Genomic DNA, 16,419 nt, shown 5'->3' on the forward strand with positions numbered 1-16,419 from the left:
AAATACAAATGCTGTTTTAATTACCTGTTTTAATGATGGCCTGTAATATATCTAGTATCTGGGAGTTCATCTTCACCAGTTGATTCTCTTTTCCGCAGAGAAAGAGTGCCTCGTCCTGTTCACAAAGAAACATACAACTCTTTAAATCTCTCATGCTGTCTAGTGCTCGGAAACACCCATCATAAGTCTCGAATAATTCCAGATCATATAAATCTGAAAGATCGTAATCACTGCAGCAATAGATGAGAAATTGGGTTTTTGATGCAGCTGGAAACTGCCTGTACTCTGCATATGTCTTCATCAACTCACGCGTGGTGCATGGAGAAGTTGATTTAATTGACTTGTCTTTTGCAATTAGGTCCCTAAAGACCTCTTCATGTTTTCCCAAATCAACAAGTTTTTGTTTTAAACATTTTCTGTACAGCTCAAGGACAGCTTTTTTGCAATTAATAGAAGTCTTTTCAAAAATGCTGAATGTTGCCTCTTTTGTAGGCACCCATTGTCCTTCCTCTATAGATGGAACTTCTGCGTTAATAAGAAAGCTATCAATGGAATCCACAACACATTCCCATTCTTGATTGGTAGAGTTCTTAATGGGTATATAGTGATAAAATAGCTCCAACAATTGCCGTGCGTTCTGCTTACTTTGACAATATGTCTGGAATGTTTTGAGAAACTTGACATACACAACAGGGAGTACTCCTTCTATCAATTTCTTGTTCCACAGCATGTCATCCTCCAAATGTCCATGACTCTGACTTTGATCATGTGATGGCCATTTGATGTGTTGCCGATTGCTATCTAAGGCAAAAAAACCATTGACATGAACAGGTAGTCCTGTCGGACTCTCTCCACCAGTCGGAAGTGGAAGGAAGCAAAACAGTTTTCCATGAGAAATTTCTCTGTCAATTCTTGCTGCAATACCTACATATGGTCTGTTCTTTGTGTGTGCATTATGAATCAGTCGAACAAGATCTCTATCCATATTCCCTGTGTGAAAATAATGAAAAATCATCCATTGTTCTCTATAACTTTTTTCTGGTGTTGTCAAGAGCAGAAAAAGTGTGTCATTCATACAGATTGGTGTCTCTTTCTCCAAAGAATTTCCACTTTTTAACCTCTCCTCAATTTTATTTAATTTTGATATGTAAGCTTTCCGTTCACATCGAACTTTCTGCAGGGAAGACGCATCTATTTCAACCTTCATTTTGATCTTAAAAGCTTTTTCCTTTTTGTCATAATCATACAACTCAATTTTTTCAATATTCTTCAAAAAGAGCAACTCCAACTCCAAATCTTTCTGAAAAGATCTCAAAATATCCACGACCTTAGTTTCACTGTAAATGTTTTCAGACAGTTTCGATGCCTTTCTTCTAAGTGGAAACCAGAATAAACTTCCCTCATATTGTCCTGTGGACCTCGTGATATGTTCGTCAATACCAAACACACCATGTAAAGGAGTTAACCCTCGTTTTCCACAAATTTCTTGATGACAATACTCTTCAATTCTATTCATTCGACACACTTTTTCAGTGTCTTTTTCAGCATATAAAGGGTCAATAAAGAGAATTGTGTCACCACTTATGACACAGCAGTAATCTGAAAAACATTTTTAGATATAGTATGATTAAAGTGTAATTCTATATTTTATGCGATACAACAATTGTATAAAATGACTATTCTTAATCTTTAAACAATTCATTTACCAGTTATGGTCAAACATTTCATTTCTTTACAAATTACTTGCACCCATCATGAGTCCTAGATTTAACCCTATTAAAAATGTTACTAAACTCACTACTTGAAATTATAATGTCCAATGAAAGGATTTCGTCTTACTTTTTCATGAGAGCAAAACTTAAAAATGTAAATTTTCTTACCTGTCATGTGGAAAACAGATTTGAATCCAATTCCAAACTTCCCGACCTTCAGAGCATTGGTTTGCTTGATGCTTTTACGAACCATCGTTATCCCTTCCCAGTCCTCTTCAGAAAAAACAGAGTTGTTATAAAAACACAGTGCTGGTCCCTGAAAGGCAAAACAGATCAACCATGTGAGTGATACCACTTAAAGTGACACTTGTACAAACATTTCAATTCATAAATTGATAGAGAACTATTTCTTTCGTGATTTAGCGATCCCAACAAAACAAAATCCGTCCCCGAGGTTACATCAATCTAACAAAAACCTGTCACTGAATAGTTTTACATGAAGTACACCAAAAATTGACCCCGAAAGATTTAGGATTCGAACTAAACTAAACCTGCCCCTGAATGTTTTAGCAATCGTAATAAAATATTGTATCTAATGTTCAGCAATAATAAAATACCATACTGCGGGATTTTATTTCCGTAAGATAATTTTGGCCTTTTTTATGGCAAGCCCTTTTACTATTTATTAAAAAAAAAAAGATATCTCTTTAATTCAAAGCGATATCTCTTATTTTAAAGAAATATCTCTTTAAAATGAGAGATTTCTCATAATTTTAAGAGATATCTCTCTAAAAAAGAGTCAAATCTCTTGTTTGTGTCGAAGATTCTTGAAAAGGATATTGTAAAATGAATCGAAACTCATTTGGAGATCGATGCATCAACTGCACGACAATTTTCAGTCCATGTACAGAACGGGGAAACTCTATAGAAACTGCACTAATGAAGGTACATCATGACATCGCATGTGCACTTGACAATAACAGTTGCGCTATCCCTGTATTGCTCTACCTCTCTGCGGATTTTGATGTCTAGACCACAATATCCTATTACAACGTATGGACAACATGCTTGGTATCACTGGATCTGCATTGAAATGAATTAAATCCTATCTTAGTGATAGATATCAACGTGTTGCTGTCAGTTCATCATTGTCCCGATGTTTGTCCCCTCAAATGTGGTGTACTGCAAGGCTCAGTCCTGGGTCCGAAACTCTACTTTCTTTTTTCAAAACCTTTAGGGGACGTATGCAGACGTCCTTATATAAAGTATCATACATACACCAATGACACCCAGATCTATATCCTTGTTGCACCTGGTGACAATTGGACTGATATGTCTCAAAGACTCTCAAGTTGTTTATCGGACATACGTATGTGGATGAGTATCAACCTCCTCAAACTCAATGAAGATAAAACTGAACTTGTAGTCTTCGCACCAAAACACAGACTTAAAGTTATGAGCAGCTTCGATCTTGAATTTGGTGACTGTGTAAGTGATTCATCTTTCGTAAAAAATTTAGGAGTATTCTTTGACAAATCCCTTACCATGGAAAAACACTGTCTCTCTAGTTCCCGCTCAGCATCTATGAACATTCGCAGAATTGACTGTATCCGTCCATTTATCAATGATGAAGCATGTAAAACTCTAGTAAACCCGTTAGTTACATCCAGATCAGATTGCGGAAATGCATTGTTTTATGATGTTCATTCTAAACACACCAGCAAACTTCAGAGAGCACAAAACACAGCTGCAAGATTAATAACAAGCTCAAAAAAATCCGAACTGTCCTGTTCTAAGAGATCTTCACTGACTCCCAGTTGAATACATAATTCAATATAAGATTCTTCTTCATACTTTCAAATCTCTCAACAACCTATCTCCAGTTTACATAAAGGATATCCTTAAAGTTTACAATCCCACACAATCACTAAGATCCGAATCTCTGCATCTTCTCCAGGTACCTCAGACACGTACGAAAACATATGGGGATCAATGTTTGGATAAGGCCGCATCGAGTCTCTGGAAATCTCTGCTTTTAAACTCAGACAATGTACTTCATTGTCTTGTTTTAAAGCGAGGACCTCAAAATGCATCTTTTTCAATTAGCTTTTAATTAGTGGGTTTTTTTTTCACACTTAGTGCTCTTACATTACAGCTCTTACAGTGCCGTTACTTTTTTTTTCATATGCTATGTATCTAATTTTTTCTAAGGGATGTTTTGAATTGTTTTATATGTTATTAGGGTAATTATATCATTACATTAGGTGCTATATATTAATAATAATAATTATGCATTTTAATTCTGACACCATGAATATACATGTATGTGCACATCAATTTTATATTATCTTTTCTCTTACATTTGTAAAGCGCTTAGAAAACTAATGTTGATAGGGCGCTATATAAATCTTTTATTGATTGATTGATTTTATATTCTTTAATGTCCCACTTGTGAATGTTTCACTCATATGGAGACGTCCCCACTGCCAGTGAAGGGCTGCAAAATTTAAGCCTATGCTCAGCGCTTACGGCATTTGAGCAGGGAGGAATATTTATCGTGCCACACCTGCTGTGACATGGGACTTCGTTTTTTTGCAGTCTCATCTGAAGGTCCGCCCCATTTAGTCACCTCAAGCAAGGAGTACTGAGGACCTATTCTAACCCAGATCCCCATGGGAATAAATCTTTTTAAAAAATTTAATTGGAATTACAATTACAATATCTCTTAGAGAGATATCTCTTTCACTTACAGAGATATCTCTTTTACTCTGAGAGATATCTCTTTTACTTTGAGAGATATCTCTTTCACTTAAAGAGATATCTCTCAGAATTCCTAGAGAGATATCTCTCAAAGTATTAGAGATATCTCTTTAATCGTTTAAAAAGAGATATTTTTCAATGATAAGAAGTTATCTCTTTCCAATATTTTTATTAGTTTGAATACTTAGGGAATTCTCCCTAAACCAAATGCCCACCATAATAGATAAATTTTTAAGTATCACTATGAAATACTTGGATTGAATCAAATTCTTATAAGGATCTCAGATAAATGCTTAACTTATTATGTGCTGATTAACTTATTATAATTTATTGAATTCTTATTTCATAGTATGGGCCAACTCATGTCGGCCCATAATATGAAATAAGAATTCAGAAGTCATATGCGTTTCTCCGGAACAGATGTCTGTTAAGTATGATGTCTTTTTTTTATTCATTTTTGTTTAACAAAGGTTTACATATTATATATACATTTTTATGACCACCAAAAAAAAAAATAACTCGATCGTAGTATAATGTGTAAAATTTTAAATATCAAAAAAATCAATATTAAGAACGTTACGCATAGCGATCGATGCATTCTATAAATAGAAGACAAGAGAATCAATAGACTGTTTGACAAGCGTTACAACGGTGTGTTTTACAGAGAGCACGAGAATATCGTGAACTGGACACAGATACACGTGCAAGATGTCAAACTGGAGCATTAGTTTTATTGGGTATCATGAAAATTTGTCAAGAAACTAGCCTTAAAAATCCAAGGGGTGACCATGTATTTCGATATAAGATGAGTTTAGGAAAGTGAGTTAACATAGAGTTTGTGTCAAAGTGGATTAATTTAATTTATTTTGAGTATAATTACACCATATCATCATTTGCTATGGAAAAATAAATACACCAGCCTAGTGGCCTCTTCCCACTTTTACTGATCTGAACTTTTTAGTTGAAAAATTGGTAAAGTATTTAAGAGAACGATTTCATAATTTAAGAAAATTGAGCTTGGCAAACTAAACTTATGCTTTAATTAACACCCCTCACTCCATTATTTGTGACATCAGTGGTAAACCAAGTGAGCAATTTATTTACATATATGACTTGGGCTTCATTTTTGCAGTTACTCCCATTACATCGCATGTTGGGGGCGTGCTTAACGATGCCGTTCTAATTAGCTTCACCTAAAATGAGGGGAGGGGGTTACGGCTGCATTTGATATTTCTTTCTTTCCAAGTTGTAATACAATGAATCCCGAGAATTTCAGAAGACAATATATGATGATATAAATATAATCAGGCGTGTTGTATGATTGTTTCGTGTTTTTTTAAACGGGGGTGGGGCAGCCGTAGAAGTTGGTACTTATCTTACAAAATTCAAAATGAAATCAAAGCTCTAAATCTTGAATTTTTTGAAAAAGAGGTCAAGGGTTGTTGTTTTATTTCAATTCTTGGGTTAATTTAATTACATTTCCACTACAATTTACTATCATTATTTAAAAAAGGTTGGGAACCAGCCTATAGATTAAACTTTTAAAAAATGGCTGACGTTTCCAGTAATATATTAGCAGAGAAAGAACAATGTCGAAAACGTGTGAGGCTATAGTTCCCATCTCCACCCTCTATAGCTACATGTATATAACTGCAATGCAGGTTGAGCTGTGCAATGTATTAAAGTTGATTTGAATAAATAATTACTTTCAAAATATTGAATTGCACACGAAGAAATAAAAACCAAACCAAATTTCTATAAAAAGATTAGACATGTTAGATACGGATTCGATATACATTTACATGTTTTTAACATTGTCCAGGAGCAGACCTAGAAAATTTTCAAAGGGGAGGGTGTTGAACCATAGGATTATAATTAAGTTGTTAATACATGTATCATGATATGCATTTTCAGTGGCAGATTTAAGGGGGACGCAGCCGGGCTGCCGCTGCCCCCGTCCCCCCCCCCTAAAATTTTCAAAGTTTAGGTAAATCGTGGTACATGTATCTTGTTTAGAAAAATGTACTAAACGATAAAAGAGGCAATAATTTCTTCCACTGCCGGAGAAATAAATGACAAAATCTTTTGATTTCTTGAGTTACTTTATTGGGAGAACTTAATTTTACTTAAAATTTGCGTCATTTTATTAATTTCACCTTATAAAAAATGATAGAAAATAGTACAAATGACTAAATATGAGACATATTTCAAGCTCTATAAAATCTGTAAAATCCAGGAGCTTCGCCCCCTGGACCCACTGGGGGCCTCAAAGCGGTCACCAGACACCCTGCCTCATAAAGAGGCACCCCCCGTAACCGCAATTCCTGGATCCGCCCCTGATTTTGTACATTTTTATCGTCTGCATGGGGTTTTATGGATTAACTATATGTACCAAATAAGAAACACTTTAGAAAAGAATTTAAAATGTAAAATGACAAACGAATTTACAGCATTTATTGCTAAGGGGTGCGATCAAATGTTGAATGTCTGACAAAAATACAAAATTCACATAGTTTTCATCAACACTTTCTCCCACTTCAAATCGATGAATGTTGAAAATGATAATAATCAGTGAATGAAATCCCCCCCCCCAGATTTTTATCCGACAATCAATGTAATAATGATATTTCCGTAAATATATCTCCCAAGCGTAAAGAGATATCTCTTTTGTTTAAAGAGATATCTTTTTTAATTAAAGAGATATCTCTTGGTTAAAGAGATATCTCCCTAGTGTAAAAAGATATCTCTCTAACTTACATATATCTCTCCAACCAATAGAGATATCTCTAGTGTAAAGAGATTTCTCTCTTATTTAAAGAGATATCTTATTTTATGAATAAATAGCAAAATGGCTTGCCATATTTTTTAGCAGTTTGGTAATGGTATCTTGCTGTCAAATTATTGATAGCTAACTTTTCACAAAAATGTGTCTATAATCACAATACATATTTTGCAAGATAACTCTGTATAGCAGTTTTTGAGTTAAGGTACACATGTAGCACTCTTGGAACTTAGGAGTTAAATAAACTACAGGGTTTTTAGTCAGTTGTTTCTAACAACAGTGAAATGTTTATATATATTGCTAACACTACACTGCTTATAATTTTGGAACTCAACGTCCGCCAAAATATATTTCGCTAGAAACATCTTTATACCTAAGAGCTAGAAAATAGACAGTTGCCAAATTTTACAATCGCAGAAAAAACCCAGCTATACAGTAAACAAAAACTATCCTCAATGTTTCATCAATTCCAGTATAACAGGAACCAATTGTACAGAGTCATGTGAAGATTTTCTTGTTCTATAAGAAAGGTTACTGTATCATATGACAGTTTCAAAGGGAATTTCAGAACTTGACTTGAGAGGTACAGCAACAAGGTAGTCATTTAGTTATTTTGCAGGGAATATAATCATTTCGTGGTGTCATTTTACATTCCGATGATCAGATGTATCTGAAAACAGCAAACTTTATCAAAACGAAGAGTAAGGCAAACATGGACCCCTGGATATACCAAAGGTAGAATCAGGTGCCTAGGAATAAGCATTTCCTGTTGACACATACCCGCCGTAGGTCCTATATATTGATCAGGTAAACAGAGTAATTCGTAGTCAAAATCGGGGTGTAAAGAATGGCTTAACAATTGGTATGAAACATGTCAGCCCATTAACAGGTTGTATTGGCAAACTAGATCATTGTAACGACCATAGAATTAGCGAAATACTTATACATGTAGTTTAAATATGACTGTTGAAAACCCTGCAACATAAACTTTTTTGTCAGCAGCCTGCCTTGATTTAAAAATAGGGCACCGCTAAACTGGTACATCATATGCCCGCATACATTATTGACCCAGGAATTTGAACAAGAAAGGATTATCCACAAAAGGATTTCATCGAAGTTGCAATAACAATGTACACTGTATTTTGCATTACATAAATCTAAGTCCAAGGGCTGTAACTCCTTCAAAAATAGTGGGATAGCATTCCCCTTGTAATATGCACATCTACACATTGTGATCTTTCTTTGCATAAAATTTCATTGAAATCCCCCAAAGGGTTTAAGAGTTGTGAAGACTAGGTAAATGCATAAAATAAATCTAAGTTAAAAATAGGGTGCACCATTCCCCTTGCAATATGCAGAGCTCCACATTGTGATCTTTCTTTGTACCAAGTTTCATCAAAATCCCCCAAAGGATTTAGCTGCAAAGACAAAGTTAAAGGGAGACATGCAGACAGACAGAGAGACAGATAGACGACAGCAGTATAGCATAAATACTGATCATACCAGAACAAGCTCTTGCATATATTGAATGAGTTGCGAGACATGAATACCATATGCAGGTGTTAATGGAATATTGCTACATAAACATGGCAAGTTGACAATGGAGAAGCTGAAGTCATCCTGTTTATCATAAATTTGAATGGTAACTTTGCTGTTAAAATCTGTTTAATAAAATATCCATGTATGAAGCAGATGTGGACGACTCTAGGGTGTCCTTTATTTTGAAGATATTTGACATATGAATAAAGACTGATCAAATGTCAATCAGTCAAGATGACAAATAGCCATATAAGTGATGTAATAGATCAGCTTTAAACTAAATCAAGTGGACAGATTGTCATCTTGAGATATTTAATAGTAATTAAAGGTTATAATAGTCATGACTAAGCTGACAATGAAATTCAATGACTGTTCATAAGAAACTATATGGATTGATATACAGTCAAACCACTTTATATCGAACTCAATGGGAACGTATGAGAAAAAACTGAGATATCGAGAGTAAAATACTAAGAAATAAAAGGTTGGGACTTCCAAATCACTACGACATTATCCATGGTATTTGAGATATCAGTGTTCGAGACACCAAAGTTCAACTGTATTTTCATCTTGTAAATAACGTCCCAATCCATAGGGGGTCCCACTCTTTTATATACCCATGTTCCTTTATTCAAACAAGAGGTACTGTGAGCAATGCTCACTAAGAATACCCCCCGCTTATCCCAATCTCCCAAAGGGTGTTGGTAATAGGTATAAACTACCTCTTTTCTGAGTGTAAAAAACAAATGGCATGACAAACCGAACCATATTGCTACTTCAATGTCCAGTGCACATGACCTTTGACCTTTTGACCCCAAAATCGATAGGGAACATCTTCATCCCATGGGTAGTCCATATGTATGATATGGTGACTGTAGGTAGAAAGGATAACGCTTTAGAGCCCGGAAACCATATTGCTACTTCGATGTCCAGTGCGCGTGACCTTTGACCTTTTGACCCCAAAATCGATAGGGAACATCTTCATCCCATGGGTTATATGTATGATATGGTGACTGTAGGTGGAAAGGATAATGCTTTAGAGCCCGGAAACCATATTGCTACTTCGATGTCCAGTGCGTGTGACCTTTGACCTTTTGAGCCCAAAATCGTTAGGGAACATCTTCATCCCATGGGTAGTCCATATGTATAATATGGTGACATAAGGTGGAAAGGATAATGCTTTAGAGCCCGGAAACCATATTGCTACTTCGAAGTCCAGTGCGCTTGACCTTTGACCCCAAAATCGACAGGGAACATCTTCATCCCATGGGTAGTCCATATATATGATATGGTGACGGTAGGTGGAAAGGATAATGCTTTAGAGCCTGGAAACCATTGCGTCTATGGACGGATGGACAACCCGATTCCAGTATAGTATACACCCCCCCCCCCCTCCCCACCACACCACAACTTGTTGCGGGGGGTATAAATATATGACATCCAGAAACGGTAAATGTTGATACCCAGACAACCAACAGCGGATAAAGGGCTAAAGGACCTACTTCAACTTATCTCAAACATGGCTAAAATGTGGATGAGTTTAGCAAAACTATAATAATGACACTAATAACCAACACCCCCCCCCCCAGCTTTTTCCTCTTGCATTCTGTAGAGCCATAAAACAGATAGATGCTCGAAGAGCAGACAGACCTACACACAGACAAAGTTAAACTAGAACTGTCCTAATGGGACTAATACCCCCCGCGGGGCATATAAGATGATGGGAAATATTTAATGCAAGCACATTGGATATTTTCACATTATCTAATGGGCAATCAATGTGAATGCAGAAGTGTATATTCTACAGTACAGCAGTACATGAAATATTAAAAATATGCTTAATATAAACAATGAATACTATTTGGCACATTTTAGGCTGTATGATTGCAAATCCCTGGTCAATTCTTCTAGTCTTTAGTTTATATTCACTTTGTCATTATGTTATGCCAACTTTACTTTGTCATTGATTTTGTCAGTAAATAAATGACATTAGTATATATAGAAGATGTGCATAAAGTTTGAATGAAATATGTCCAGCGGTATTAGAAATAAACTTCGGACAAATTGCATCTACGGACAAACGGACGGACGGACAGATGGACAAAGTGATTCCAGTATACCCCCCCAAACTTCGTTTGCCGGGGGTATAATTAATTGTCCCAAGAAGGATGGATGAAAAATAGTGTTGTATACTTGATATTATCAGGTTTCTAAAATCATACTTGGTTTAGATTAATTGTTTTAATTGGTTTTTATAACTTACATTTCTTTTAATTAGTTTCCCAGGCTACAAAATAAAACACCTGTTTTGATTCTGTCTTAGGAGAGCAGCCTGTCCCATCATAGAACTTTCCCAGCTATCACATTTATCTTTAATTTGCTCAGCATCCAGAGTCTATCCTATAATTTTCTAATGAGCCCAGAGTTTGACAAATTCTATTTTGGATGTTTGTCAAGGAAATTAAATTTCAATAAATAATGATTTCTTTGTGTAATAAAAAATCAGTATATGCACCCAGGGGTGCATGAGCCGAGTTGCATGGGATACATTGTAAAGCCAGGAATGACGTGGTATATTTATAATTGTGAAGAACTAATTGCAGTTTTAAACTTTTCGAGTTACTGTCCAGAAACCATATTTGTCTGAAGTTTTCAATCTATATTCGGTCACTGTGACCTTGATCTTTGTTCTCCAAAATCAATAGGGGCCTTGCTTTGCTGGTATCCAACAATATATCCAAGTTTCATTTGATTCAAATTAAAAATTTTCGAGTTATCCTCCGGAAACCAAAATCCTTTTGGAATTTTAAATCTATTTTCAGTCACTGTGACCTTGACCTTTGACCTATTTTCTCCAAAGTCAATAGGGGTCTTCCTTACCTGGTACATAACAATATCTTCCAGTATCATTTGATTCGGATTTAAACTTTCGGAGTTATCATCCGGAAACCAAATATTTCTGAAATTTTCATTTTATATTCGGTCAGTGACCTTGACCTTTGACCTTTTTTCTCCAAAATCAATAGGGGTCTTCCTTACCTGGTACCCAATAATATATCAAAGTTTCATTTGATTTGGATTTAAACTTTCGGAGTTATCATCCGGAAACCAAATATTTATGAAATTTTCATTTTATATTCGGTCACTGTGACCTTGACCTTTGACCTTTTTTCTCCAAAATCAATAGGGGTCTTCCTTACCTGGTACCCAACAATATATCAAAGTTTCATTTGATTAGATTGTAAACTTTTTGAGTTATCATCTGGAAACCAATTGTTGACGCCCGCCCGCCCGCCCGCATCACCAAACCAATAGCCGAGTTCAACTTCGTTGCAACTCGGCTAATAAATGTAGCCAACGCATCCTGATTTTTGATTGGGTCTAAATTAGAAATGTGAGTTTATTGATTTTTAACCATGTAGTCTTTAAAATAAAGAGAGTTCTTTTATTTTTAGAATTTCTTGCAAATTTTCAAAAAATTGTTGGTTTTTCTAAATTTGTGCAAGAAGAACATTTTCTGTATTTGATTGCATTTCATATTGGAGTGGTTATCTGGACTTATATTTGAATTTTTGGTGACAATAAATTTTAAATTTAACAATCATGTGATTATTTCAAGGACAGAAGAGGTACCCTAATTTCAGTGGGCTCACATAATCACAACAACAGAAACCAATACATCCCCAAAAAATGTTGGGGGGTATTGGCAAAATACACAAAAAATATATGAAAAAATAATCACAATTCACATAACTCTCTTAAAATCAATTGATTAATAATAATCATTTTTTGACGCAACTAGGTTAAGTGCTTCCATAGTAAAATGTGCTATAATTATGGAGTGAAATTACACCTCTAATTCACAGGTATCATTACACTTGTTACGGTTAAACACCGAGACGATACTACCCACATGTTGACTGTGACCGAGCTACCGTAATTCCCCTCATGTAATTTCCTGTGAAGTCAGTTGAATATCACGTAATACTTTATTTTTGGAAAACATCAAGAAGCTCTAAAAGTTCGGGTGCATGCGGGTTGCCAGGTGAATTTTATGTAACGTGCAAGGGAGGTTACTGCCTTTGAACCCCCGTGGGCTTGTACCCGTGATAGAAACGGATAGTCTTGAGCTGCTGCAAATATGTACAATGTGAAGACTTAATCAGTTGTACTGCGCCTATATAGGATCTATTGACTGGTAGCGAACAAGTGCACTGGCAGGGAATTCCACACACCAGTGCACTTCCACAAGGACAAGCAGGGATGTCCGCACACCTATCACTATACATGTATTAATACCGGTTCTAATCAGAGACACTGGCAGGGATGTATGCACACCAGAGCTCTACCACAAGACAGGCAGGGATGTCCTCACACCTGATCTTGCGCAGCAACAAGCAGGGATGTCCGCACACTTGTAGCTATTAGAGGCCACATCCAGAGCAGGGATGACCACACACTCTGGCTGTAATAAGCAGGGATGACCACACACTCTGGCAGTAATAAGCAGGGATGACCACACACTCTGGCTGTAATAAGCAGGGATGACCACACACTCTGGCTGTAATAAGCAGGGATGACCACACACTCTGGCTGTAATAAGCAGGGATGACCACACACTCTGGCTGTAATAAGCAGAGATGACCACACACTCTGGCTGTAATAAGCAGGGATGACCACACACTCTGGCAGTAATAAGCAGGGATGACCACACACTCTGGCAGTAATAAGCAGGGATGACCACACACTCTGGCTGTAATAAGCAGGGATGACCATACACTCTGACAGTAATAAGCAGGGATGACCATACACTCTGACAGTAATAAGCAAGAATGACCACACACTCTGGCTGTAATAAGCAGGGATGACCACACACTCTGGCTGTAATAAGCAGGGATGACCACACACTCTGGCAGTAATAAACAGGAATGACCACGCACTTACTACTTAGCCGTGCGATACAAGTAGGAGGGAAGTACGCACACTTACACGTACCTTACTGAGTTTGTCGAGTTTTACCTCTAAAATCATCCTTAACCAATTGTCAAGAAAAATCCTATACATCCTCAGCACCATATATATGATCCTTAGTGTATAATATTGATATACTCAGAAAGAAATAAAAATCCTTTACATGAAAAGTGTTCAGAGCAAATGCAAAATTGAACATGCTATAATCTAACAACATATTAAGTCATCAGCGAATTACCGGGGTTGTCCACATTCCTATAAATATCATACCGTTAAGATACAAGACAGAAATTGCTCCCTGCACTTTTCAAATGCATAAATATATCTAGAATATATCTCAGAAAAACTCATGTTGCTTTTTATAGCAGATGCACCTGAACTTTGCCAGTTTCTGTAGAATGAGATTATTTATGTACTTAAGTGAATTTTTAAATGCATCAGTCATTCAGATTAGGAGCGATGTCAAGGTCACAATATAATATGAATATCACCTTCATGCATACTATATATTAAAAATGGAGAGTGATTTGATATCACAAAGGAATAATATATCATCATTTGGCAGGCATTTGACAAGAAAATTTTTCATGTATACCACTTGATAACGGTAGTAAATAATGACAAGATATTATGACACTTTCCCCGCGATACAACTATAAGAACCTGTACGTTGTGACGTACTTTTTCATTGTGACATCATATAGAGTGAAGTGCACCGAGGTACATTTTTAAGAGCACTGTGATTTTTCTCAAATAGCCTAACTGAGCTGCGAAAGAACAAGAGGCCAACGGGCCACATCACTCACCTTGGCCCATATTTAAAGATTTTCCCTATACAGAGCTGCCAACATTTTAAAATGGAAAATAGTAAGGTGGGGGTCAGGGGGCCGTCTAGACCCCCTGCTGCTGGAGATTTTTTTTATGAATAAACATGTAACCTGAGCAATTTTAGGCACATTTCAATTCCAAATTTAATGAATTTAGACATATTGTTATACATTTTACAACTGCAAAAGATCAAATACATCTTTTATTGATTTTACTTTCTAAAACTTGTGTAAAAAATAATGTTACATTAGTATATTGCATAATTTTACAGTTACTAAATCAGTTATTCTGGCAAGTTTTTTTTGTCATTTTCGCCGCTGTGAGAAATGTTGAAGTTTGTCAAGCAGATTGTACACTTATACAAACTCCCCCTTTCTGACTTTGAAATGAATAGATGTTTACAGTGTACTTGCATATTGTTCTTTGAATTTCTAGCTCCATTAGGTTTTCTCCTTTGGGGGAGTATTGTTGTTATTTCCATCAACACATGCTTTACATTTAGTAGCAGCTGCCATATTGTTTATTTTAAAGCATTAAAATGATCGAGACTATATAGATATAGACTATGCAAACAAACGTAGCAACGACTATAGCTTGCTTATTATAAAAGTAAAAACCAATGACAAACAGCTCTAAATATTTCGAAATTTTCAAATAAGCGAAAATTGGAACATGTACAGTGAAATCGTAAGGCGTATTTTCGGCCCTAAAATCGTAAGCCTTACGCCAAAATCGTGAGGGTTGGCAGCTCTGCCTATATATTCACATGTAAAACTTTGATCCTTATTGTGGCCCCAACCTACCCCCGGGGGCCATGATTTTTACAAACTTCAAAATGCGCTATGTCAGGATTAAGCTTTCATGTAAATGTATACTTCTTTGGCCCAATGGTTCTTGAGAAGAAGATTTCTAAAGATTTTCTCTATATATTAGTGTAGCGGTCAGCCAGATTTCATCGCTGGTGGCCAGTTATAGTTAGAGCACCTGACTAGAGAATTCAGGGGTCCCAGGTTCAAATCCCGGTCTGGTCCGTTGCATTTTCTCCCTTCCTGTTACATTTGGTGCTGGGACCAGCCCCTAGAACTGACAGGTGAAAATGCCTGCCAGGGGATTAAGATCCTGGGTTGATGTCTTCAGATGTGAAGACATTTAAGGAGGGAGGAATGTAGCGGTCAGCCGGGTTCGATCGCCGATGGCCAGACAGCTCAGTTGGTAGAGTACCTGACTAGAGATTCAGGAGGCCCGGGTTCGAATCCCAATCTGGTCCATTGCATTTTTTCCCTTCCTGTTACATTAGTATGTAAAACTTTGATCCCCTATTGTGGCCCCAACCTACCCCCAGGGACCATGATTTTAAAGGGAAAGGCAACCCAAAAGATTTTTACATGATAAATGATAGAATTAATTATATGATAAAGATTTGTCATACTATTCTGTTGATATACGGCCTAGATAAGCTTCAGTCCTAATTTGAAAACGTTAAAAATTGAAATTCCTGCTATCTATAGAGGCTGCCATGATGTACTCATTTGTATTCAAGACCACAAAAATCAATAAATTTGACATCACACCATCTGTTTCAGTTTTGGTTATCATCACAGATATGCACATGGTAGATTTTATGAATACATTGTAAATAGGTCGATGCCTCTCCCTGTCAAACAGTTAATTACACTAATGCTAATTAAGGCAAGATGTGGGGGGGGGGGGGGGGGGGGGTTTAAATTCCTGACCCAACCAAGTCATCTGAAACGAAAAGACTATGGAAACTGTGGATCCATCTTTTGCATAATGACAAGTTGAGGTTGCCTGGTGAACATCTTCTCT

At 36.4% G+C, this 16,419-nt stretch overlaps 1 protein-coding gene across 1 annotated transcript in view; it reads right to left on the reverse strand.

The window, feature by feature from the left end:
- LOC125651340 (sacsin-like) overlaps positions 1-16,419 on the reverse strand; it is a 58,022-nt gene that overhangs the window by 15,668 nt on the left and 25,935 nt on the right. The window contains exons 6-7 of the mRNA XM_056166639.1: positions 1,881-2,028; positions 25-1,599 (exon numbers count right to left, since the gene is read on the reverse strand). Coding sequence (XP_056022614.1) covers positions 25-1,599; positions 1,881-2,028 — 1,723 coding nt within the window. The remainder of the gene's footprint in view (positions 1-24; positions 1,600-1,880; positions 2,029-16,419) is intronic.

This window comes from Ostrea edulis, chromosome 5, assembly GCF_947568905.1.
Source record: "Ostrea edulis chromosome 5, xbOstEdul1.1, whole genome shotgun sequence".
NCBI lineage: Eukaryota > Metazoa > Mollusca > Bivalvia > Ostreida > Ostreidae > Ostrea > Ostrea edulis.